The sequence below is a fragment of the Suncus etruscus genome, chromosome 15 (assembly GCF_024139225.1).
Source record: "Suncus etruscus isolate mSunEtr1 chromosome 15, mSunEtr1.pri.cur, whole genome shotgun sequence".
Classification (NCBI taxonomy): domain Eukaryota; kingdom Metazoa; phylum Chordata; class Mammalia; order Eulipotyphla; family Soricidae; genus Suncus; species Suncus etruscus.
The window spans coordinates 31924279-31947969 of NC_064862.1; the positions used below are offsets into that span (position 1 = coordinate 31924279).

General features: G+C 55.8%; 1 protein-coding gene across 1 annotated transcript; it reads right to left on the reverse strand.

Annotated features, from left to right (window-relative positions):
* Nucleotides 1-142: 142 nt before the first annotated feature.
* On the reverse strand, nt 143-22806 carry SMTN (smoothelin). The gene is made up of 20 exons (XM_049788898.1): nt 22739-22806; nt 17840-17988; nt 16495-16588; nt 16327-16405; nt 16141-16247; nt 14676-14987; nt 14524-14596; nt 13894-13965; nt 13295-13810; nt 12937-13109; nt 9748-9900; nt 9587-9662; nt 8370-8534; nt 8214-8276; nt 7940-8015; nt 5416-5592; nt 5127-5244; nt 4475-4626; nt 3358-3521; nt 143-437 (listed from the first exon to the last, which is right to left on the reverse strand). The coding sequence occupies exons 1-19, from the start codon at nt 22787-22789 to the stop codon at nt 3377-3379; spliced, it is 2751 nt and encodes a 916-aa protein (XP_049644855.1). The 5' UTR covers nt 22790-22806; the 3' UTR covers nt 143-437; nt 3358-3376.
* Nucleotides 22807-23691: the final 885 nt, after the last annotated feature.

Here is a 23691-nt window from a genome sequence, read left to right on the forward strand (position 1 = left end):
CTCATTGCCACAGATCTGGGTTTGGTCCCCGAGGCCATCAGGGGTGAATTCTGAACTCAGGGCCAGGGATTAGCTCTGACCATCACTGGCTATGACCAAAAAGCAAAAACAAAACCCAAAACAAAAGAGTGAGAGAAATGAATCCAGGTCATTGAAAATCAATAATTTATCAAAACTCTGCGTGTGCAGGGAAAGGTGTCGGGGCAGTAGGGGGCAGCGGTGGGCAGGCGAGAGGGGCCAGTGCCTGGGGTGGTGGGCAGCTCGCTGCAGGTGGGGGGCTGTCAGACTAGACATTCTTGCCACGTAAGCGCAGCTCATGGCGCCGCAGGTGATTGTAGAGCGACTGCACATAAGTGAAGACGCACTTGGGGTCGGGCTTCTTGCCCATGATCATCATGTCCTCAACCTCCACGAGGGGCACGCAGTCCACCAGCATCCTGCAGAAGGGGGCACGAGGGGGGTCAGCTCCGGCTCCCCCTCTGGAGGTAACCCTCTCCTCCAAAGTCTTTTCCATGGTTGCGGTGGCTGGTCTTCCATAAACTCCACTCGAACGCCTCTGGGGTACAAAGCTTTCCAGGAAGGTAGAAAACCCCAAGCCCCACTCAAGCCTGGAGGCACCGCTGAGGGGTGGGGTGGGTAGGAGGCCCACACTGTGGCTGGGACAGCAAAGGCCCTTTTAGACCAGACGGCCTGGATCTCTTTCTAGTCCGGGGAAGGTCCTTGCTCCAGGCCTCTCTGGAGTGCCAACTCCTGGTCGCCACCTCCTGGTCACCTGGGATGGCACCACCTCAAAGCTAGGCCTTTTGCACTGCAGGGTCCTTACCTCAGGCAGCTCTTACACTGCAGCAGTGACTCTGGGCTCCAGGTTATCAGCCAGCTGCCTTGCCTGGGACCTTCTTGCAGAGAGACCCACTCACCCCTGTCCTTGCCCCAGTAGACAAAAAGCTGTGTATAAGGGATTTGGGGGGGGGGGTATTTCAGATTAAACCCACTTGAGTACAGCAGGGGATGCAGAAGAGGTCTTAATTGATACACCGAAGTTATCTACACAACACCTTGCTTACAACTAGCTTTCAGAGAGTGACCTGTACTTGAAAGATCAGGAGAGATTGAGTCACCAAACACAGTCATTTGTTTTAAGCTGCACTGCTAAGGGAGTGCCCGCCCCCTACTAAGGAGACATACACACAACCCCCAACACAGGGTCCTGATGCCTGCCTGGCACCCCTTCTACTCTAGCGTCAGTAGCTGCTGTTTCCAAGTTTCTGACAGCCCCCGGGGCTCTAAAGCTGGAGTTTGTTCCCTGCTTCTACGTCCCCTCCTGTCTCAGAGCAGCGTTCTGCCTGTCCCCAGCCATCTGCCAAGAGGAAATGCTCCAGGCAGAAGTGGCAAGTTTCCTTTGATGGGGAAGACAGAAGGGCAGGAAGTTTTCCTGTTACCAGACACCCAGGGTCTGGCATGACCTCCCATCATCTTGTTCCTTCCATCTTTGTCCCTCCCACCTTACACACAGAAGGCAGCAAATGTCTCCTCTGGCTCACCAAGACTGACTGCTTTTGGAAAGCCAGGGAGACAGGCGACCTGTTTGTGGCCACGCTCTAGCCTTACCAGCCATGATGGCACCCAAAGCATCACAAAGCCCTCCTCTGTGTGGTGACTCAGTTTACCCTTCCTTCGATCAACAGTTCGTCATTGTCTCCTTTGAGACTTGGAATGCTCTCAGAGGAGTAAGAGATCCCTGACAGCTGGGCCTCCCACCTCTTATGGTCGCATTTTTCCTGAGGCTCTCTGTGCAGTTTTTTCCAGCTGTGGCTATCTCCCTGGGATCCCAGCCTCCCTCCCCCGATGTGGAGATTCCTCCCACACTCGGTGTCTTCCCTGGAGACCTTATAAAGCCATTGTTTACACCGGGGCTCACAGCTCAGGGCTCTAGCTGCCCCAGTGACAGGCCAAACAGCAGGCAACTTAGAGCAACTGGAGCATCAGCTCACCAGCATGGCTGAGTCACACTTTCCAACTGGATGAGAGCAGGTTCATCCTACTCCCTCCAGGCTGGCCCGCTGGGCAGCAGCCCCAAGTCCATATATGAGCCAGAGAAAGCACCCAGCCTACCCTCCCTCACCTGCAGGGCTTCTCTGAGTAGGCTCGAGCACTCAGGGACTGGCCCTATTATGACTTCAGGCCCCAAGGGACATCTAAGCTGCACCCCAAGTGTTCCCTGACTCTTACTACTTGTAAGTAATCTTATAAGATTACTTGGGTAATCTTGTTTCCCCCTCTCCAGGACTATGTCTATTCTTTCTACAGAAAGTGAGAAAGTGAATGGGGCAAGGATAAGACTCATCAAGATGGTGGTGGGGAAAATGAGGAGTTGCAGTTCCTGGCCCCAATTTTTTTTTTAAGTTTTTGGGCCATACCTGGTAGTGCTCAGGGGTTACTCCTGGCTATGTGCTCAGAAGTTGCTCCTGGCTTCTTGGGGGACCATATGGGACGCCGGGGGATCGAACCGTGGTCCGTCCTAGGCTAGCGCAGGCAAGGCAGGCACCTTACCTCCAGCGCCACCGCCCGGCCCCCCCAATTTTTTTTTAAGTTTTTGGGCCATACCTGGTAGTGCTCAGGGGTTACTTCTGGCTCTGCACTAGGGAAATATTCCTGGCAGTGCTCAGGGGACTAGATGGGGTGCTGGGAATCAAATTTGGGTCAGGCATGTGCAAGGCAAGTGCCTGACCCATTGTAGCATCTCTCTAGCTCCTCCAGCCTATTTCTAAAGGAGCTTTCCAGAACTCACTGAGCCTACCTGGCCCCTCGCAGATCCTTGCAGATAGAGACAGCCAGATCAGGATCTAGTTGCTACTCTGGCTCTGTTTAAATTGATTCTATGTCTGGGTGCTTTAACAATTCCCAGTACCTGAACAGGGGGTCTGGGCGGCTTTGTGACCCTATTTCTCCCTCCCCAAGCCAGAGCCACCTGGAAGCTAGTCCTGCTACTGAAGCTGCTCCAACATTCAAGTCCATCCATTCACTACCCAAACTCATCCAAGGAATGTTCTAGAACGCAAACCTCTGGAAACCTTTCACACCTCATCCTTAGGAAGAAGTACAATCCCTTCATAAGATCTCCTTTCCCTCACAAACTCTTTTTCCTTCCTGCATATGCCAGGCTCTGTCTCTCTCATCCTCAGGCCTCTGCCTAGACCGATCCCCCACGAACTACTGTGGGATCAGAGTTTTGGCTCCTTGCAGCTCTTCTCAGGGTCCCCCCTCGTGGCTTCCCCACCCTCCACCCAGACCTCTTTGTGCATCTGAGCAAATTCCAGCATAACAGGGCAGGCAGGCAGGCAAGACGACGTTTCTCACCGTGGGGTTCCAACAGGGGTTAGGACTTTTTGGTTTTTACCAGCCCTTTCTGGACCAGACAGCGGTAGAATTCCTGGATGTACGTGTACACGCACTTCCAGTCAGGCTCTCGCAGCCGCACCATGTCCTCAGTGTCCAGGAGCTGCGGGCAGTCCGCATGGGTCCTGGGGAGGGGAGGGGGCCAGGAAGGGGCGAGGTGGGGTGGTGGGGGCCCGGGTGGGGAAGAGAAGGGAGAGGCAGAGAAGAGAGAGGGGAGGAGAACAGAGAGACACACATACACACAGAGACATAAGTTCAGTTCCATTCTTGGTGCTGCACTCTGCCAGTCGCCCCCGCATGCCCCCTCCCCACCGTGGACGTGCCGCTCACTACCCGTCACTAATGGTGTGCGATGCAGACAGGGTGGGAGGACCATACCAGTCACAGGTGCGGAGAACTCTTGGGGCAAGCAGGAACTCGGGGTGGGGGGGGGGCGATGGCATGGATGCCAAGGTTGGAGAGGAGGGCTGTGCCCCAGGGAAAGGGGGTGAGGGAGGCGTGAGAGGAGGTGGGGGGAGAAGAGGAGGCCAAAATGTGGGGAATGAGGAGAACTTGAAAGAAAAAAGGGCAGAAAGAAAGACAGATGGACAAGGGTGCCAAGGTGAGGTGAGCAGATGGGGCAACGATTCCAAAGTGGAGGGCTTTCTGATGTCCTATATAAGCCTCTGACAGAGCCTATATAGGCTGGACGGGCCCGGTGGCCAAGCCAGGAGCCTCCTTTTGGAATCTCCAGCCGGGATCCCGTGGGAGCAGGGAAGCTTTGATGACAGTGGGAAGAGAGCCGGACAGAGATTAGGAGAGAGATAAAGGGAGCAGAGGGAGAATGGGGCAAAAGGGACAGGGCCACCTGGTAGGCCTTGGCCTGGGCTGGCAGGCGGGCCTGCAGCTCCTTCCTTTGTTCTGGCAGGCACCTGGCACACTCAGCAGCAGGTGGGCAGGATGGAGGACTGGGGTGTTCTGGGGACGGGGTCTCGGCTGCCCTCTGACAGCTCCTGGGGGTCCTGGGGCAGTGGGCCTGGCCCAGTTGCCCAGCCCCAGAGACTCGGCAGACTCCAGTAAGTCTGGACACCGCACTTACTCAGCAGATGAGAAGGCCACCTCGAAGTTCTGGCGCCGGTTCTGTGGACTGAGCTGCCCGTAGTCGAAGGCCTCGGGGAAGAAGTTGTGCACCAGAGCACAGAAGGCCATGCCATCACTCCAACTCGAGGAAAAGTTCTGGATGTCTACATGCTGTGGGGGAGGAGAAAGGAGAATGGAGGAAGGTTGATGAGCTCCCCCATCTTTTCTGTCTCCCCATTTTTGGCATTTGACATCCCAGGAACTGGGCTCAGAGAGGCTCTGTAACTTGCTCAAGGATGCACAGTAGGCAAGCAGTGAGAACATAAACCTCCAAGGCTGTCAACTCCCAAGCCTGATACTTATGAGGGTCAACATGATCAAAAGGCCCCCAAACCACCCCATTCCTGCTCCCCGCAGGACAATGAAAAGGGCACTTCAAGCATGGGACCTGAGCCTGAACCATGAAATAAGGGCCCCTTCCTAGGCCCTGGTACTTCCTTATTCATTCCTCATCCTCAGCAAAACTTCCATTTCTCCTACCCAGTACCAGCCACTGGGTATAGGATGGGAGGCACTCTAATCACAGAGGATAGTGACAAGTTGTGTCCCGGTGTCAAGTGGGAGAGGGAGTGGCTGGGTTGTCTGGCCACGTAGGGCCACGCAGAGCTCACCTCATAGCCACGCGTCTTTGCCCGGCACCAGTCAAGCAACATCTGTTTGATGCTGTTGGCATTCGGGACCCCAAAACTCGTGGAACGCTGCACGCCTGCACGGGGACTGCCGGGACTTCTGTGGGAGTGAGAGAGGAGTTCCGAGATTAAGGGGCCCGTAGCCTGGGCCTTGGTTGCTTCCCCAGACCCCACCCACTCAGGCCCTACCAGGTTTTGGGCCCTGGCCTTGCCCCCACCACCCAGTCTGCTCTTGAGTGCCCATTGGGCTCCACCCCACCACGACACTCACCCGGCTGCATTGCCTTCTTTTTCTAATTTCTCAATCATGGCCTTGCGTGCCTGCAAGGCCGAGGTTTTGGGCAGACTCTGAGCCTTCATTAGCTCTTTCTTCTTCTCTGCCTGGCGTTTCTCAAGTGCTGCCAGGCTCCCTGGCCGCGGACTCGTCTCGTCTTCGCGGTCGAAAATGCTAGGAGGTAGGGAAGAGGTTAGTGTTCAGTCCGCAGAGAGGCGTTGCACCTGGGCCTCAACCCCCAACTCACCAAACCTCGGGTATGGTGGAGGCACCACTAGCAGTGCTTAGGGTTTATTCCTGGCTCTGCTTTCAGGGATTATCCCTGGCGGGGCTCAGGCAACCATCCTGGGTGCCTTGGAATTGAACCTGTCAGTCTCCTGCAAAGTGCATTACCCCCTGTACTGTTTCTCCAACCCCAAGGATGGGGATCGTGGTTCAGACCCTAAGCATTTGATAGCTCTTTAGCCTGCAAGGGAAGCGTCCTCACACCCATTTTACAGAAAAGTACACAGAATTCCAAAGGAATTCCAAGGCCTGAAGAAGGCGCACGCAGGAGACCAGAGTTGGATTCCCAGCACCATTTGGTTCCCACCTCAGCACCAAAGGGTGTGGTCTCAAAACAAAAAAGCCAGGAGACAACTCTCATTCACAAAGTTGGCCCCTCCAAGAGCTCTCTGAGAAAAATCATGGTATGGGTGAAGTTCAGAGTGAATTCAGATTCTGAACACTGTCCAGATGAGCCTCACCCTAGGAATAACATTTCCATTGTGTTTTCCCAGCATGCATTTTACTGTATTACTAATTGGGAGGGGGGATAATACCTGGCTGTGCTCCGGGTTTACTCCTGTCAGTGCTTAGGGATCACTCCCGTGGTGCTCATGAACTATGTACAATGCTGGGGATCAAACCCGAGTCAGCTGCATGCAAGATAAGCACCCTACCTACTGTACTATCTCTCAGTATGCCACTTAAAACTTCACAAGAGGGGCCGGGAAGGTGGCACTAGAGGTAAGGTGTCTGCCTTGCAAGCGCTAGTGTAGGACGGACCTCGGTTCAATCCCCCAGCGTCCCATATGGTCCCCCCAAGCCAGGGGCAATTTCTGAGCTAATAGCTAGGAGTAACACATGAGTGTCAAATGGGTGTGGCCCCAAAAAACAACAACAAAAAAAAAACTTCACAAGAGGCTGGGCCACAGAGATAGCATGAGGTAGGGCGTTTGCCTTGCATGCAGAAGGACGTGGTTTGAATCCCGGCATCCCATATGGTCCCCCGAGTCTGCCAGGAGCGATTTCTGAGCACAGAGCCAGGAGTAACCCTGAGCATTGCTGGGTGTGACCCCCAAAAAAAAAAACCTTCACAAGAGGGGGACAGGAGTGATAGCACAGTGGTGGGGCATTTGCCTTATATGCGACCAACCCAGGAAGGACCCCAGTATCCCATATGGTCCCCCGAGCCTGCCAGGAGCAATTTCTGAGCACAGAGCCAGGAGTAACCCTGATCGACGCCGGATGTGGCCCAAAAACAAAACAAAAAATTTCTTAAGAGGATGGGATATCTCCATAGCATTTTAGCCTGACCTGCATGCTGATCCTACCCCTGCTTCTAGCATCCCTGAAATTTTAAGATAAGAGGTGCACCCCTGCCTTGTGGGGTTCTGTGATGTGGAACGTGGTTGTGGACAGTGGGAAATGGCATCCCTGGGCAGTTCAGCATGGTGAGACCTCATTAAGGACCCTGAGGTCTCAGAAGGATGAGGTTGAAAGTTCTGCTTGTCTCCTGGAGCAAGGACCAGAGTAACAAAGCCTCTCTGGAAAGTGCCAGGCAAGGCAACTGGCATCTAAGCTGAACCTAAATGACCACTGGCAGGTCCTGCCACAGGGAAAGAGCTGCCTGAGGTAAGGCCCTCAAGGTACCAAGGCCTAATTTCTGGGGTTGACACCCCCTTGAGTGTGCCATCCAAAGTGGCCAGGAGGAAGGCTGGAGCAATATTACAAAAGGTAAAGTGATTCTTTGCAAGCAACAGACCGGTTTGATCCCCGGTATCCCATAGTCTCCTGAGCCTGCCAAGAGAGATTCCTGAGCACAGAATCAGGAGTAACTAACTCCTGAATATGGCCGGGTATGCCCCCCCCCCAAAATAAATAAAAATAAACAAAATAAAACATACAAACCAAAGTGGCCAGGAGACCTGAGAAAGCTTCTCAAGCACCATGGTGCTGTTGAGGACTAGGTGAGACCTCAGGGGGCGCAAGAAGGGTCTTTTTTTTTTTTTTTTTTGGTTTTTCGTTTTTGGTTTTTGGATCACACCTGGCAGCACTCAGGGGTTTCTCCAGGCAGGTACGGGGGACCATATGAGATGCCAGGATTTGAACCACCAGCTGTGTGCAAGGCAAACACCCTACTGCTGTGCTATCTCTTCGGCCCCAAACTGTCAGTTTATCACCTCCTAAAATCTTGGTTTGGCCCCTCTATAGAATGGTTGTGCTGTGAGGTCCCTGGCGCTGCTGGCCCTGTGCTCACCTGCCCATCTTCTTGGAGGAAGAGGAGGTGGAGGAAGAAATGGTCTTGGTCTGTACCAATGTGCTGCCACCACCATCTGCAAAGACAGGAGGAAAGGGAGAGACTTAAGGGCCTGGGCTGGATGGTGAAGATGGGACAAAGGGCTACGGAGAAGAGTTGGAGCCACAGGCAGAGAAGTGACAGAGACACATAGATGAAAATTCAGAGAGTTCGAGGAAGAGCTGCAAGAGGTTGAGTAGACAGGTGGGCACAGGATGACAGCCAGCGGCCTTACTCTCTGAGCGCCTCACAAAGCTCGACTCCACTGTAGTGGTACGGGCCGTCCGAGTGCCATCATCTGTGGTGGGCAGAACAGGAGAGGAAGAGGGTGAGACTCATGGAGCCCGCAGAGGTTCCCTACACCCAGCCGCAGCCCTGCCTGGTCCCTTACTGGAGTGGACGAGCCTCTCTGTCTTGGTAACGGTGCTGACAGCGTTGCCGCCAGCAGCTCGCTGGCTGTGTCGCATGGTGGTTTCGGTGGCTGTATGGCCTTGGCTCTCCCCCGGCCGGGCCCGGGCCTCTTGCAGCCGCCGCTCTCTCTCCTTATCTCTCTGATCTGTGCCCAGAGGGGCCACCCAGTACCCACAATGCACAGATGTAGAGGTACACAGGATGGGGTAGAGGGCAATTGGTTAGAAACACTGATGACATGACTGACTGCAGTTCAGGGGAGGAAAGGTGTAGGGGTAGGCGTGGCAGGGTAGAGGCTGGTGCAGAGGGCTTAGCAATATATACAAGCACAAACGAGGGGCTACTGAAGCAATCAACTCAAAGGGGACTGTTTCACCCCAAGGAAGGAGTTTATGTGAGACTGAGGGCTGAGTCCAGAAGATGGGAAGAGCAAACCCCAGGCAGAGGAGAAGTTGTGTGAGGAGGCCAGAGGCCAGGGAGGCTTTAACTTGGCTCTTAGTGGAGACAAGAACAGCTAAAGAAAGAATCTCTAAATCCAAAGAGGGGAACTGAAAGTCCTTGAGAAGGGGTAGGCAGTTGGAAGAGAAGCTGGTAAAGCAGGAAAGCCTGTCTAAAGAAGATGGTAGTGGTAGCCCAGAGAAGTAATACAGTTGGTAGGGTATTTGCCTTGCATGTGGCTGACTCAGGTTCAATCCCCAGCATCCCATATGGTTCCGAGCACTGTCAGGAGTAACTCCTAACAAGGTGTGGCTCCAAAACAAAGTATTTTAACCAAAGAAGAATGTGGTGGAGACAGGTTACATGGTCATCTGTGTGCTATAGTGGCCAAACCAGAAAGGGAGACATGGAGAGTTTCTAAAACTCTGGGGTGGGAGTGGCTATGGGGTTCCTCAGAGGGCTTCAAGGAGACAGAGGCCAACTGGGAGGAGGAGAATCTGGTTTCCGAAGGAGTAATTGACAGTTTTTGGGGAAGCAAGTAGATGGATCCAAAGAACATCTCAGAGAGACTAACTGGGATGTCCAGGAGGGAGAAAAGCAGCTAGGGAAGGAGGCAGGGGAAAAGCAGGGTCTAGAAAAGAACAGGGTAAAGGAGTCAGTAGGGTAAAGGAGCTGTAGTGTCCGTGCAGGATCTAAGCATTGGAGGAGCAGCTGGGAGATGGCACCATTAGATAGAAGCTGGGCCCACTGGCTCTTTACCTCTCTTCTTCTGTCGAAGCTCTCGAAGGGCGGCTCGGATGAGCTTCCTCTCCTCAAAATCCGTAGCCTGGTCCAACTGCAGACAGATTCCCTGGTCATTGCTCTCCAGGGGAGGCTCCTGGTCCCCTGCCAAACCCCAGCACACACCAGATCCGCCATACCATTTTGTCCAGGACATCCTCGTCCTCAATGGACATCAATTCTTCAGCGCTCAGGGGACTCCGCCTTTCAGGACCTTTGTCCCCCTGAGTCTGCTGAGTATCATTAGCAACTTGCACTGCCGCAGAGGGGGGCTCTGCTGGCTCTGGCTCCATCTGGAAGGCAGAGAGAGGGCATGGACTGTGAGCAGGGGTGTTGATGAGATCAACATGGCCCCAGTGGAAAAAGGGGCCAAGCCTGGAAATGAAAATGTGCCAGACTGCTTGTCCAGGATGACCAATCTGGTGTCAGAAGAGGCACTGCCAGCCTTGCTGTAGGACTTCCCCTGCACCCAGGACTGTCGAGACAATGGATGGGGGCATGGTGGGTGCTGTCCATCCAATAGGGAGTTTGGTAGAAGTACCAGAGAGTTTTCTGTCCCTAGTTAACAGAAGGAAAGCCTGAGGCTTATAGGCTGGGACACTTGCCCATTAGTCCTTTCAGTGCAATGAGGACTAATTACTAATTACTTACTAAGCTGTCAGTAACCAGACTCTTGTTTCTTGGGGTTCCTTTTACTGCTCCTTTTTCAGCCCCTCCAGGTAGGTTGTGTTTTGTTCTGCCAGTTCCCAAGTCCTGGGTCACAGTAGGCTCCCCTCTCAATACACACACAATCTATACACATATAGATACGCTTACATACACTGTGCTACCATCCTTTAACATACAATCAAACCTCAGACTGCCTCTGTCACAGAGGTCCCTGCACCGGGTGTCTGCCTAAAGCTGCAACCCATATGCCGCCACTGCTACCTCCTACGCTCTGCCTTCCCCTGGAAGGGGTGTACAACCTGACCATCTCTCCAGCCTCATAGACAAGCAGCCTTTGCCCCCATCTCTCACAGCTCAGTCCCTCCTGAAAGGGCCTCTCTGCCGGCTGTGAGGGTAAGAAGAGCTGAGGAGACAGCTGTCTTGGGAAGGCCAGGCCTGGTCGGGGGGCCTGGGGATGGGAGCGAGGCTAGATTTGGCCCTGGCCAGGAGCAGCTGCCACCCTCAGCCCTCAGCCCCAGGCACACTAGAGTCCCAACGCTCTGTAAAAATGGGTAAACTGAGGCTCAGAGAAGATGGTGGCACACCTCAGATCACTCAGTAAAGTCAAAATCTACTTCAGAACCCCCAATCCCTCACCTCTCCCCCCTCTGAGACTCACAAGGCTGCTGCTGCGGGCAATGCTGGCAGAGGAGGAGCGGCGGGTGCTAAAGGCAGGCGGGTGGGCCACTGGGCTCCCGGCATCCTCAGCTGCTTCGAAGAGAGCCTCGGGGTCGGCAGCAGCCAGGAGCAGCTCACTGGGCTCCAGCTCAGGCTCAAGGTCAGGTGCCAGCGGGACCCCCAGCCGCAGGCTCAGCACCTCCACCTGCCTGCTCAGAGCCTCCAGGCGCCGGCTCAGTGCAGCCGTGTCTGCCCGCAGCTCTTCCGCGGCCCTGGCCACCGGCTCCACAGCAGAGGTAGCTGCCTCTGCTGCCTGGGTCACGGCTGCCCGGCCCGCCTCAGCCACTGCCTGCAGCTCCTCCAATGCCCGGCCCAAATGCTCCTCAAGGGCTGCAGCCAGCTCTGACCCGGGCCCTGGGACCCCCGGCATAGTTCTTGGCAGGGGAGCTCTATGACCAGGGGACAGGGACGATGCCTTCTGGCTGCCAGTGTCAGAGTCTTTGCAGCTGAGGGCGAAGGCAAGGGCAGTGGGCCTGCCCCGCCCTGGCTGCCAACTGGGGCTGCAGCCCAAATAGAAACCTATTCTGGGCTCTCTGCAGAGGGGCTGGGGGAGGGGTGGCCCGTTAAAGCCAACAGATGGCCCAGACCTAGCCCTGGCCTTGCACGGATCATTGGCCCATAGTCCATCCAGGCTGCAGACGTGCTGGAGGATTGCTGAGGCCAAGGTTCCTTGCCTTAGAGGTAGGAAAATAAGAGGCAGGGAGCCACACAAAGTATTAGCAGTGAGCTGCCAGCATGCATTTGGGGCCAGATGTCCTCCTGGTGACACTAAGCGTTACTCCTGGCTATGCACTCAGAAATCGCTCCTGGCTTAGGGAACCATATGGGACACCGGGGGATCGAACCGCAGTCCATCCGGGGTTAGCGCATTTGCCTTGCACCACTGCTCTGGTCCTCTTTCTTTTTGTAGTGTTTTTTTTTTTTTGGGGGGGGGCATACATAGCAATGCTCAGGGGTTACTCCTGTCTCTATTCTCAGAGATCACTCCTGATGATGCTCAAGGAACCATGTAGAATGCAGGAGACTGAACCGAGTTAGCCATATGCAAGGCAAATGACTACTTACCCGCTGTACTATCTATCTCTCAGTCCAGAAGAGGCTTTCTTTTCCCTACCCCCGCTCTTCATCACCCTGGGTTCGAGCCATCTTACCTTGAACAAAGACCCATCCAGTCCCAGGTGTAGCAGACAGGCATTACCTGGGCAAAGGGCTTACTGGGATCCCTTCCCTGGCTGAGTTACCAGCTCAGGAATGAATAATGGAAGCAGGTGGAGGATTCAGTTCCTGTGGCATCTGCTTGGCTGCTGCCTCAACTGCCTGATGCCCCCTCCTAGCCGGAGGGCTGGTTGTCAACCCCCCCCCCCGCCCCCTTGTCCCTACATCTGCTCATCCTCCCTCTGCCACTGCAGTGTCAATGTTGATGCTAATCGCTAGACTCCAATTTCCTAATGAACCAGGCTGATCTTGGAAGCGCTAAGGAGCAGCTCTACCCCCCAGTGTGGGGTAGGAAGTAGCAAGTGCGGCTGCTCAAGAAGAAAGGGTGAAACCCACTCACTTACTCTGTGCCCCGTCCTTGTATCTGAGCATTCGGAACCGGCTGAACCGACACCGCAGCCGCCACCAGAGATTAGCCTGTGGGAAGCTTTCTGCTGCCAGAAATTTCTCACTCATCAAGTCTAGGGGCTGCCTTTAGCTCTGCTACCAGTTGAGGTGGGCATTGGTCAGCCACCTTCTCTCTCTCTCTCTCTCTCTCTCTCTCTCTCTCTCTCTCTCTCTCTCTCTCTCTCTCTCTCTCTATCTCTCTCTCTCTGAGCCTTGGTTTCCCCCTGTGCACACTGGGGGAGGAATGGAGTAGAGGAATGGAGCAGGAAACTGGTTCTAGAAGCCCCAGATGGATGGATGGTGAGGCTGGAGGACAGAGGTACACCCAGGGAGAAGCTCACCTTAACGTTGCAGCCTCTCCGGTTCCCGGGAGACGCATGACTAAAGCTGGTGACATGTGTGACACTGGCCAGCCGGCTCGGTGTCCCAGGGTTGCTGAATTGAGTGATGGAGCTCTTCCCTCCACGACTGGTGCTGAGGACGGCTGGGGAAGCCCGTAACCCCAGTGTCAGTTCTAGAAGGGACAGGAATGGTCAGAATAGAGGGGTCATAGGCGATGCCACTTTAGGTGAATGGCACCCTTGCTCCCAGTGGGCCCCTTGGACACACCCTGTGCTCTGGCCACCGCACCTGTCCCTGGGGCAGAGCTGGGCGGCTGCAGAGGGTTGTTCCTACAGCGGGGTGACACAGGGGACCTACCTGCCCTCTGGCTGCCTGCGGGCAGCAGCACCCGACTTGGGGTAGACTGGCCTCTGCCATCCTTGATCTCGATGGTGAATGTGGTCTTCATACTGCCCCCTGGCTCAGCAGTACCCACAGCCACGGGCAGCAGGGTACTGGGCTCCTCTGAGCAGGCCCCAGCCCCCCCTGCTCCGTTTTCAAGGGACCTGGCAGCCAAGCCCCGCCCCCGGGGGCCCTCCTCCTGGGGGCAGCTCTGAAGCTGGGCCAAGGGCCGGGCTGTCCCTGGCTTCTCCTTGCTGGACCGGGAGGATGCATCACTTGGGCGTGAGGAGCCGCTGGAGGAGGAGGCAAGGGTGGTGTTGACGAAGGTGGGGCCTGGGAGCCTGGCAGGGGTCGAGGGACCCAGAGCTGCCTGGGGTGGGCCGTGCTGGAGCCCCATTGTCCTGGGGGGGTCCGGTGTGAATTTGCGCATTCGGTCCCTCACCGAGCCAGTCCGTTGGAATGGGGAAGGACCGCTGGCAAGCGGGGTGGACTCTAGAAGGGACAGGAGGGCAGTCAGTGGCAAGGTGGGCACGGCTGGATTGCCCCAAGCCTGGGAAAGTGAGAACAGACAGTACCTTGTGTTTGAGGTGGCTGGCGGGGGCTGAGCAAAGAAAGAGAACGTTGGCAAGGACGTGGTCCAGCAAGGTCTGGTCACATGGGGGGAAATGTGGGGACCATGTGGGAAAGAGAATGGACAGTAGATATGAGGGGGGTCACCTCTCATAGTCCTCTCCACCACACCTAAATCTCAAAGCAACAGCCTTGGGGCCTCCCCACTCAGCTACTTCCCCACCCATACGCCCCACCTTTCTTTCCGGCACTAAGCCCAGGGTACCCTGGACTCTCTGGGGGCTGAAGCAAGGCTTGAGCAGGAGGAAGGGTGCCCAGGCCTCCCTGCCGATGGGATTGGGGACAACCCCCACCCCCACCCCGGTTCAAGGCTGCCCCGTCTCCAAGCTGGGAGATGGGTGCACTCCCTTATTGGGAAAAAGAATGTGCCTGAAGCCCGTTGCCTTTCAAGGCTGCAGGGAGGCCTCTGGTCATAAGGGGGTGGCGGAGGAGATTGGGTGGGCTGGGGGCGGGGACACCTCAGGGGCAGTGGGAGGAGAGCTGGCCTGGACCTGGGAGGCTGGGGCTGTCTGGGCACCAGAGACCATTCTCTAGGCAGGAAAGTGGAGGGCAGATGCCCCCGGTGGGTCCCTCACCTGTTCTCTTTGTGTCCGAAGGACTTCTGATGGGGCTGTGGGCAACAGCGGGCTCTGGGGGATCAGTCAGGAGCTACATGGGGAGAAGCACGTGGCTAGGGCCTGACCAAAGAGCTCGCCTGCCTGGGCTTCCACCCCTCATCCGGACTCACCGTATTGACCACCCGTTCCTCAGTATCAGGGGGTGCTGGCTGCTCCTCAGGCTCAGGAGTGGTGGCGATGGGCAGGCTGGAGGGTCGTTCAGGGCTGCCCAGGGCCTCTGCATCAGGAACCTGGGGCTTAGTGGACTCCAGGGGAGGTTCCGGGGAGGCCGAAGAGGGGGAAGTGTTGGGTGATGCAGGTGGGCTGGGGGTGGCCCCAGGTGGGGCCTGCAGCAGAACTGTCACTGTCGTCACGTTCTGGCTGCTGGGCTCAGGAGTTGGGGTGTGCTTGGGGCCCTCAGTCAGCTGCTCCTGTTCCTGTGCCTGCTCAGGTGCCTGCTGGGGACACACAGAATGTGGCTTATGCTCCAGGCTGCCATGCAGGACATGCAAAGCAGAGGGACTGGGCATGGCTTCCTGTGGGCACACCTGAACAGGCCTGGGGCTGGGCACACTGTCTCCAAGCTTCACTTCCCATCCTTTTGGTTTTCCACCCTGCTTTGCCAAGGGCAGTTCAAATCTCAACATCAGAGGATGGGGATGGCAGAGAAACCCCGCCTTACTAGATCCCTGCAAATAGACCCCTGCAAGGGAGGCCTAGCAACTGATCCTAGCAACTGATTCTAGTCCTAGGATCCCTGACCTTATTCTGGCTTATGCACGGGAGAAGAAATACTCCTGGCAAGAGCAAGTACCCAGTGACCCCTACTGGTCATTTGGGGAGCCTACATTGCCTGTTTCTCACTCACTGATAAGCTATAAGCAAATTAGCGGAGGGAGCCTGGGAGCCAGGGAAGGATGTGCGGGCCTGCAGTCATGGTGTAAGCCAGGCAGGTACCTATGATTAAGCTTTTCAGGGAGATCTCTTTCTGCTGAGTGGAGGCTGGGTGGTCAGGGTGAGTGTAGAAAGCAGGGAGTGGGAAGGGCCAGTCTGAAGAGGTAGTTCAAATGGAGTGCATGCTATGTAAGCAACGGGCCCATTCTTTTTTTTTGTTTTTGTTTTTGTTTTTGGGCCACACCCAGCGGTGCTCAGGGGTTACTCCTGGCTGTCTGCTCAGAAATAGCTCCTGGCAGGCACGGGGGACCATATGGGACACCGGGATTCGAACCAACCACCTTTGGTCCTGGATCGGCTGCTTGCAAGGCAAACGCCGCTGTGCTATCTCTCCGGGCCCATGGGCCCATTCTTGATGCCAGGCACCGCATGGTACCATGAACACAGACAGAGCCAGTAGTAGCTTCCAGATGTAGCCCCAAACACCTTTCTGTCCTCTTTCTTCCAAAAGGGATGGAGGCGGTGAGGAAGGCAGTCAGCAAGAGTGGAGATGAGAGACAGACAGATAGCCCAGTGTCCCCATAACACTAGCTGGGTACCTCTCCACACCTCAGTCAAGTACCATCTTGCAAAAAAACAGGCAATCACTCTCTGCTGCTGGCACCTGGGGGGACCCTGGGCCCCCTTCCCCACCCTGCCCACACCCCTTACCTCACACCGTGCCAGCCTGCGTGCTGCCCGGCCCTGGCTGTCTTCTCTAGAACCACTGTTCAGATGCCCACTGCACAATCTCCCTGCCAAGGTGACGGCTGCGAGGAAGGGAATGTGTCAGAAGAGGGACAACAGGGGAGGGTGTGGGTGAAGCCAGGCTGTTGAGACGCTCACTACCTTCAATCTCCTGGGCCCGAAGCCGGCGGATGGCAGCTCGGATCAGTTTTCGCTCCTCGTACTCTGCAGCACTTCGCAGCTGTGCGGGAGAGACAGGCCGCATGGTTGGGAGGGGCGTGTAGTTCCGGGTGCCCCATGCCCCCACTCCTGACCCGGCCCAGGCCTCACCAGCACGGTCAGCTCCTCAACATCACTCATAGACTCCAGCTGTACAGCTAGGCGAGCCAGGGCAGCCCGCTGCTCAGCCTCCTGCTGCTGAGAGCTGTGGGGACATCAAGGATCATCACCCCCACACCCCATGGCCTGGTCATAGGGGGTGTGGATGGAGGGAGGTGCCGGCACTGGGTGTCCAGACCTTGGCAGGGAAGCATGTCTCTGCGCATAGCCTCTGGCTACACCGGTACAGAGCCATGGGAAAGGGTGTAAATAAATACACGGGCCCAGGGACCGAGGATGGTTCAAAGGGCTAGTGTGCATACAGCATAGTGGGTGGGTGGGTGAGTGGGTGAGTGTGTGTGTGTGTGTGTGTGTGTGTGTGTCTGTGTCTGTGTCTGTGTCTGTGTGATATTGTGTGGAGTGGTGGAATAGGAGTGGAGGGAGTTGGGGTTTATTTTTTTTTGTTTTTGTTTTTGGACCATACCCGGTGACATTCAGGGGTTACTCCTGGCTATGCACTCAGAAATCGCTCCTGGCTTGGGGGACCATATGGGACACCGAGGATTGAACCCAGGCCCATCCTGGGCAGCCCCCATGCAAGGCAAACATCCTACTTCTGCACTATTGCTCCAGCTCCAAGAAGTTGCAACCTTGAGCACTGCTAGTGACCACCAACATCTCTCTGGGAATAGTCCCCAAGTAAGGATTTACACTGGGTGTAAATCAATCCCCCGTCCCCCCAAAACACACAGACACACACAGACACACACACACACACACACACACAAAACACAAAAGTAGACTCAAGAGACAGCTTATAGGGACCGGAGCAGTGACACAAGTGGTAAGGCATCTAGCCTAGGACGAACCGAACCACGGTAGGATCCCCCAGCATAGGATCCCATATGGTCCCCCAAGCCAGGAGCAATTTCTGAGCGCATAGCCAGGAGTAACCCCTGAGCGTCACCGGGTGTGGCCCAAAAAACAAACAAACAAAAAAAAGAGATACAGTTTATAGGAATTACAGCACTTGCTTTCAATTCTGGCATTGCATATGGTCTCCCAAGAACCTCCTGGAGTTATACCTGAGCATAGAGCCAGGGGTAGACCCTGAGCACATCTGGGTATGACAATCCCCCGCCCCCCCAAAAATACAGCATATGCTCATCTCAGCTTCTTCCACACCACATGGGCATAGCCAGGACAGTAAGCCCTGCAGATCTCCCCGTGTATGCTTGTTGCCAGCACTGTCCTGCCATTTGGACCCTAGTAGAACAGATGACAAACCTGTGCACATGGCAGCAAGAAAGACACCCTGCTCCCCAACCCTGGTGCCCAGCCCCCTGGGGCCACTCACTGCAGCCAGTTCTCCTTGTTATCCTGCCTCTCTGCGCGGAAGCGCTTGGATGCCAGGGCCTCCTCCTCGCGCTCCAGCTCCTGCCGCTGCAGCTCCCGGATGGCTGAGCGGATGCGCCGCCGCTCGGCCAGATCAGCAGTGACCTCCAACTATGGGGTAGGCGGGGGCGAGGGGAAGGTCATTCTGGCTGGCAGGGGTGAAGGGCGGGCACCCGCTGCCCACTGCTCTGCTTTGGGGCACAATGAACAGTCTGTCTCGCCTGCTCTGAGGCAAGCCCATCACATGCCCACCTCCCACCCAGGGTCAGGGGGCAGGGGAGTTAGGCCTAGGTCCAGAAACCAGAGAACCCAGGGACTTTGAACAGCACATTGGGTAGGCTAGCAGCTGCCTACCTTTGCCAGGTGCCAAACCAGACACGCCTTCCTCTGATGTCACCCCGGCACCTCAAAGTTCTACATCAAATCCCCATAAGCCAAAACGAAGGAGCAGGAGGCAGCCCCCACGCCCCACCCGGCCAGCTGGAGGCCCTGTGAGCCAGGAAAGACACCGACAAGTGGAAGCTTTGTCCAAATGGAGAAGGTGGAGAAACTGAGGCAGAAGCAGACACTCAAGCTGGGTGCAAAGCGGCTCCCCATGCAGACCTAACAGTAGCCACCACCCCATGGGCCCAGGGCCTGGAAGAGTGTGTTCTTGGGGGACCTGAGTTCTTACCAGCTTCTTAGCCCCTTGGTCGCTGGGAAATGGGGGTGACTGGTCTGAGCTGGCCCAGGGAAGGGCACTTTCTCTGGGCAGAGCCAGCCAATCCTGTGGCTTTCCCCACACCACCCCCCACGAAGTCTCTGGGGCTCAAGGGAGAAAGGATTGGCCCAAGGCCCCCCAGGAAGATAATGGCCAAGATAAAGTCTCCAGTGTGGGACTGAGCCAGGGGAGAGCAAGCAGGGGCACGGTGAATTCCCTGCCCACACCCTCCCAGTCTTTAGGGGGGTAGGGCCCAGGCACCCACTACAACCCTCTTTGCCCCCTCCCATCATTCCTCCCTGTTGGGGGGGGGCCAGTATGTGTGGGAGGAGGTTTCGGCAGGGAATGTGGGCCCGCCCAACTCAGCTATAAGTTCATCTGTCCAGTGGGAAGAGGGTGCTGCCTGAGGCTGGGGAAAGTGGGGTTGGACTGAGCACTCAACCACATTCTTGAGGAGCTGGTCAGGTCAGAACCCCTAGCTGGTTTCAGTCCAGTCCTGGCTGCAGAGTCAGGTACCTTTCTTTTTTTCTTTTTTGTTTGGGGGTGGGCACATCCAGTAGTGCTCATGCCTTGCTATTGGCTCTGTGCTCAAGCATCAAACCTGGCAGGCTCAGGGACCTTCTAGGGCACTGGGGATCGAATGTAGGTAGAGATTCACTTGAAAGAGCACCCCACATGTTGCTCTACTCTATTTGGTGGGGATTGGAGTGGAGTTTGTTCCTTTAAACTGTGACTTGAATTGGGGGGTTCCCCCTTCTCCATAGTGGTAGATGCTACCTGGAAGGAACTACCTCAGAGAATAAGAAACATTTATGAGGTGCAACATGCTTGTTCTGAACCCCCCTACCCCCTCAACTACTCCCATTTATCAGATGAGGAAACTAAGGCTGAAGGCACAGATCTGTTCACTGTCAAATGAATAGACTATTTCTGTTTCTTTTTTTGTTTGTTTGTTTTTGGGCCACACCCGGCGGTGCTTAGGGGCTACTCCTGGCTGTCTGCTCAGAAATAGCTCTTGGCAGGCATGGGGGACCATATCGGACAGCGGGATTCGAACCAACCACCTTTGGTCCTGGATCAGCTGCTTGCAAGGCAAACGCCGCTGTGCTATCTCTCCGGGCCCTCTGTTTCTTTTTTTTTGTTTTTTGGGTCACACCCGGAGGACCTCAGAGGTTACCTCCTGGCTCTGCACTCAGAAGTCTTCCTGGCAGGCTCGGGGGGATCATATGGGATGCCGGGATTCCAACTGGAGTCCGTACGAGATTGGTTGTGTGCAAGGCAAACGCCCTACTGCTATGCTATCGCTCCGGCCCCCATAAACAGACCTTTAAACTGGGTTTGCCTTGGACTGAGGATAGTTTTGTTGCCAGGGTGGGCCTGTGAAATATCTTGAAGTAAGATATCTCCCGTTATCTGGACTATAGATATAATGGGCTTCCTAGGTAAACTATAGGAGTATTATGTATGGCTATATATAGGACAGTATAGATAGATATACTGGACTATGCATATATAGATAGCATATACAGATATACTGGACAGTACACTATATATAGATATACTGGGTGATAGATATACTGGGACCAAGATGGGCTAACTGGTGGAGGAGAATGTAGTTCCCCCACCCAAAATGCAACCCCCTTCTTCTTCCTGGCCTTCCCTGACCTCGGGGTACACTTGTTGTGTGTGCTTGGGGACCATTGATCAAGCTTCCTATTAAGAGCTCAGAGATATCTCCTGGCTCCTGGTCTCCCAGAGAAGGGGGAACCACTGAAAGAAAAAAAATGCTAGTGTGATAAAAAAGAAAATACTAATGTGAGCGATGATCACCTCTGCCATCCCTTGGGGTCCTCAGTGTCCTGGCCTGGAAGGCGCCTTTGTCCATTCTCCCCACCTACTGCGGGTGGGACAGGACTGAGAGATGGTGAACCACAGTTTTACCAATCAGTCCACCCCATGGCCCTTTCCTTTGAGCCTGGGCACGATCCCTGCACAGTGTCCTAGCTGTGTCCAGCTTCCCCGCCCTGCCCTCACCCTCTGGGGCCCAACGGCTGGTGGAGGGGGCTGTGGGAGGGAGGGAGGGAGGGAGAGAGGGAGGGAAGGAAGGTACAAAGCGCCATTGTCCACACTGGGGAAGGGGAAGGGGATGGGGCGGTTTCGGAAACTGCGCAGGGAAATTCTCCTGGGAGGAAAGACTGAGCTTCCTCCATGGGTGGGTGGGGGGGCCAAGTTTCTGAGTTTTCTGCTTTCACTGCTGGGGGTGTGGTTGAGGATCCTAGCAAGCATCTCTCTGAGCCTGTTTCCCTGCCAGAGAAGGTGACTTATTTTTTTTTTCCTTTGAGAGGGGCCACACCCAGAGCTACTCAGGGGTTACCCCTAGCGGTACTGGGGGGACCATAGGCGATGCTTGGTCGGCCCTACACTGGTAACCAAGTCCCACCAGAGGGTGCTCTAGGCCTCCAGCTCCAGTCCCGGCCACCCCGAGCTAGGCGCCCAGGGGGGAGCCTGGCAAGAACCCCCCCTTGCAAGACACCCCCGAGGAAGAGGGAACGGAGGAGGTTCGGGAAACTTAAGCGACACCCCAGGCTATCCAGGCAGTGAGTATTGCACCCCAGACCCCGGTTAGTGGCAATGGGGGGGGTGCATGCAGAGTGTCCCTAGGTGCCCCATCCCGCGCAGCCCCCCCTGGCTGCCCCATCCTCAGGAATGTGCGGGAGCCGGGGCCGGAAGCTGTCCCGGGTCCCCGAAGCAGCCCAAAACTGGGGTGCAGGCCAATTCTTCCTTATAAGGTGCCATCCCGCGGGGAGGAGCCCAGCGCGGGACGCCCCCTGTTCCTGCCACGAGGCCGCCGGGGCTCGGCTGGAACCGGGGCGCAGGCTTGGCAGTGGGGGGGACCGTCCCCCCACTCCCCAGCTGGGTCCTGGGTTGCAAAGAGTTCGGGTCCAGACAGCAGAAGCCCAGTACTTTACCGAGATTGGGATTGCAGCGACCACTGACCGCACCCCCCCTTCCAGCACCCGAACCCCGCAAAGGCCTGGGCAAGGGGGGGATATCCCCGGGTGACCTGAGACTCCAGGCTGCATCGGTAATCCGGGGAGAGGGGCCCGGCTAGCTCTCTTGGACCAACCAGCTCTGCCTCTCCCCACCCCCATTTGCATTCTGATTTCCTGCGAGGAGCCTGAGCTGACGTGGTGGGAACTGTTGGAAACCCAAAGCCATCCCCTCTCCTCCAGGCAGCACGCAAGCAGCTGTAGCAGTGGCAGACACCCAGAGTTGGCCGAATGGTACATGGGGGTGGAGTGGTCACTTGCTTCTTTCCCCCACGGAAGGTAAATCTTTAATCTCCCCCCACAACTGGACAAGGGTCAGAGCTGGTGAAGGGGAGGGGGGGGACTCTGGCTCTGCCTCCAGTCCAAAGGCTCCCCTCCCAGCCTTGCCGGTGGGCACATATTTACCCTGTTGTATGGTCTTGGCCTGGGTGCTGGACTGGTGGGTGGGAGAGGTTAAGGTACTCAGGAAGGCACTAGGGGAAGGAGATGGACCTGGGCATCCTTCCTCCACTTCCACAGCTTAGGCCCATGTCTCCTTCCATGCCCGTGCCAACTCCAGGATAATGATGTTGGCGCAAATACCCTCCCCTCCGAGGGAAAAAAAAAGGACAGACTGGAAGTCACGGAAGGGTCCCCAAAGCCTGACTCCTTAGATGTGCACTTCCAGCCTTGACTTATCTAGACCCCTTGGCCCCCTTGTGGGCTACAATGTCTAGCTGGCACCTGGCATACTCCAAATACCACCAACCCCTGGCAGTACGTATGGCTATGGCTGCTGTTATCATGGGGCCAGCCTCCAGGGTTAGGCACAGCCCAGGCTGTTGCTGGGTAGAGGCAAATCCAGCCTCCCTACACCTGTGGCTGGCTGCACATGGGCGAGTCCTCCGCAGTTACTGTTTAAACAGGTGGTGCCAGTGGGGGGCTGGGAGGAATCAGCCCAGCACCTGGCATGGACAGGAACATGCCATGGGGGCCTCTGCAGCAGTCACGCAGAACCAGCCTAGTCCTGTTACCCAGAGCCTTCCCTCTGCCCCTTCCCCATGAACTCCTCTTAGCAGAGAGATACCCTGGACAGTCCCTGCCTCTCCGGGTGGCCAGAGGGTCCACTTACCAGCTTTCTCAAGGCTCCTTCATCCAGGCCAGCTAAGGCTTCATCTGCCATCTTGCTGGCCTCTAGCTCCGTTGCCCCTCGTGGCACTTGACACCAACTCAGGGGATTCTGCAAGGGATAGAGGTGAATCAAGCCTGCTGGGATCTCTAGGAACTGAACACACTGTGTGCTTGGCCTTAGTTTCCCTTTCTAAGCCCTGGCCAGCAATTGGAGTCCCATCCTGGCTCCAGGTGATATGGCTCCAGGCTAAGAGCTGACCTCTCCCCCAGAGTGGGGTTCTAGGAAATGCACCAAACTGGACGAGCCCCTGGTGCCCTGGTTAGTGTGGGTAGAGTCTGCATTGAGGAGATGTGGGCGTTACACAAAGCCCACCCATGCTGTGCTCCTCAGGGAGTGCCCCGCAGATTCCAAGGTTTCCTGGCCCACCCAACCATCCAATTTGGCTTCTCATTATGGGCTGCACCCATGTTCCCAGGTCTTGCTGCCTATCCCCAGCTATAGGAGTTTCTACCCAATATCCATCTGTTCGTAGCCTCTCCATCTCGCCTCCTTCAGCCCTTCCGTGATGCCAGTTGTCCTGACATCATGAGCTAGATGCTAGAACCTAGTTCTTCCTATCATTTCACAGCTAGGATTTAATTCCTCGGGATGGAGGAGCCCCCAAAGTTAACCCATCACACCCTGGACTTCAGCAAACAGAATTGGAGAGAGTGGGGTATTTGCCAGAGGAGGAGATCCCAGAGACCCAGAAAACAGGGAGGAATTTAAACAAAATACAAACCACCACTGCTTTGGAAGCCCCCTTCCCAAGTGCTCTCAGGGGCCCCAGAAACTTCTTATTCCAGCACTGTCCCTCACTATGTACCCTAAATCCTGGTACAGCCTCCCAGCATAACTCGTTCTTATAACCTGATGTCTTTCTGGAATTTGAGGGCCCAAAGGTCTGGTACACC

What these genes read in the sequence shown, in the direction of transcription:
- SMTN (XM_049788898.1), bottom strand. Translation starts at nt 22,789, where the DNA reads ATGGCAGATGAAGCCTTAGCTGGCCTGGATGAAGGAGCCTTGAGAAAG. An exon ending in CACGGTGTGAGGTAAGGGGT is followed by an intron (nt 14,988 to 16,140) that starts GTGGGCAGGGTG and finishes GCACCTGAGCAG; the next exon opens with GCACAGGAACAGGAGCAGCT. An exon ending in TCCTCCAAGAAGATGGGCAG is followed by an intron (nt 5,593 to 7,939) that starts GTGAGCACAGGG and finishes CCTACCTCCTAG; the next exon opens with CATTTTCGACCGCGAAGACG.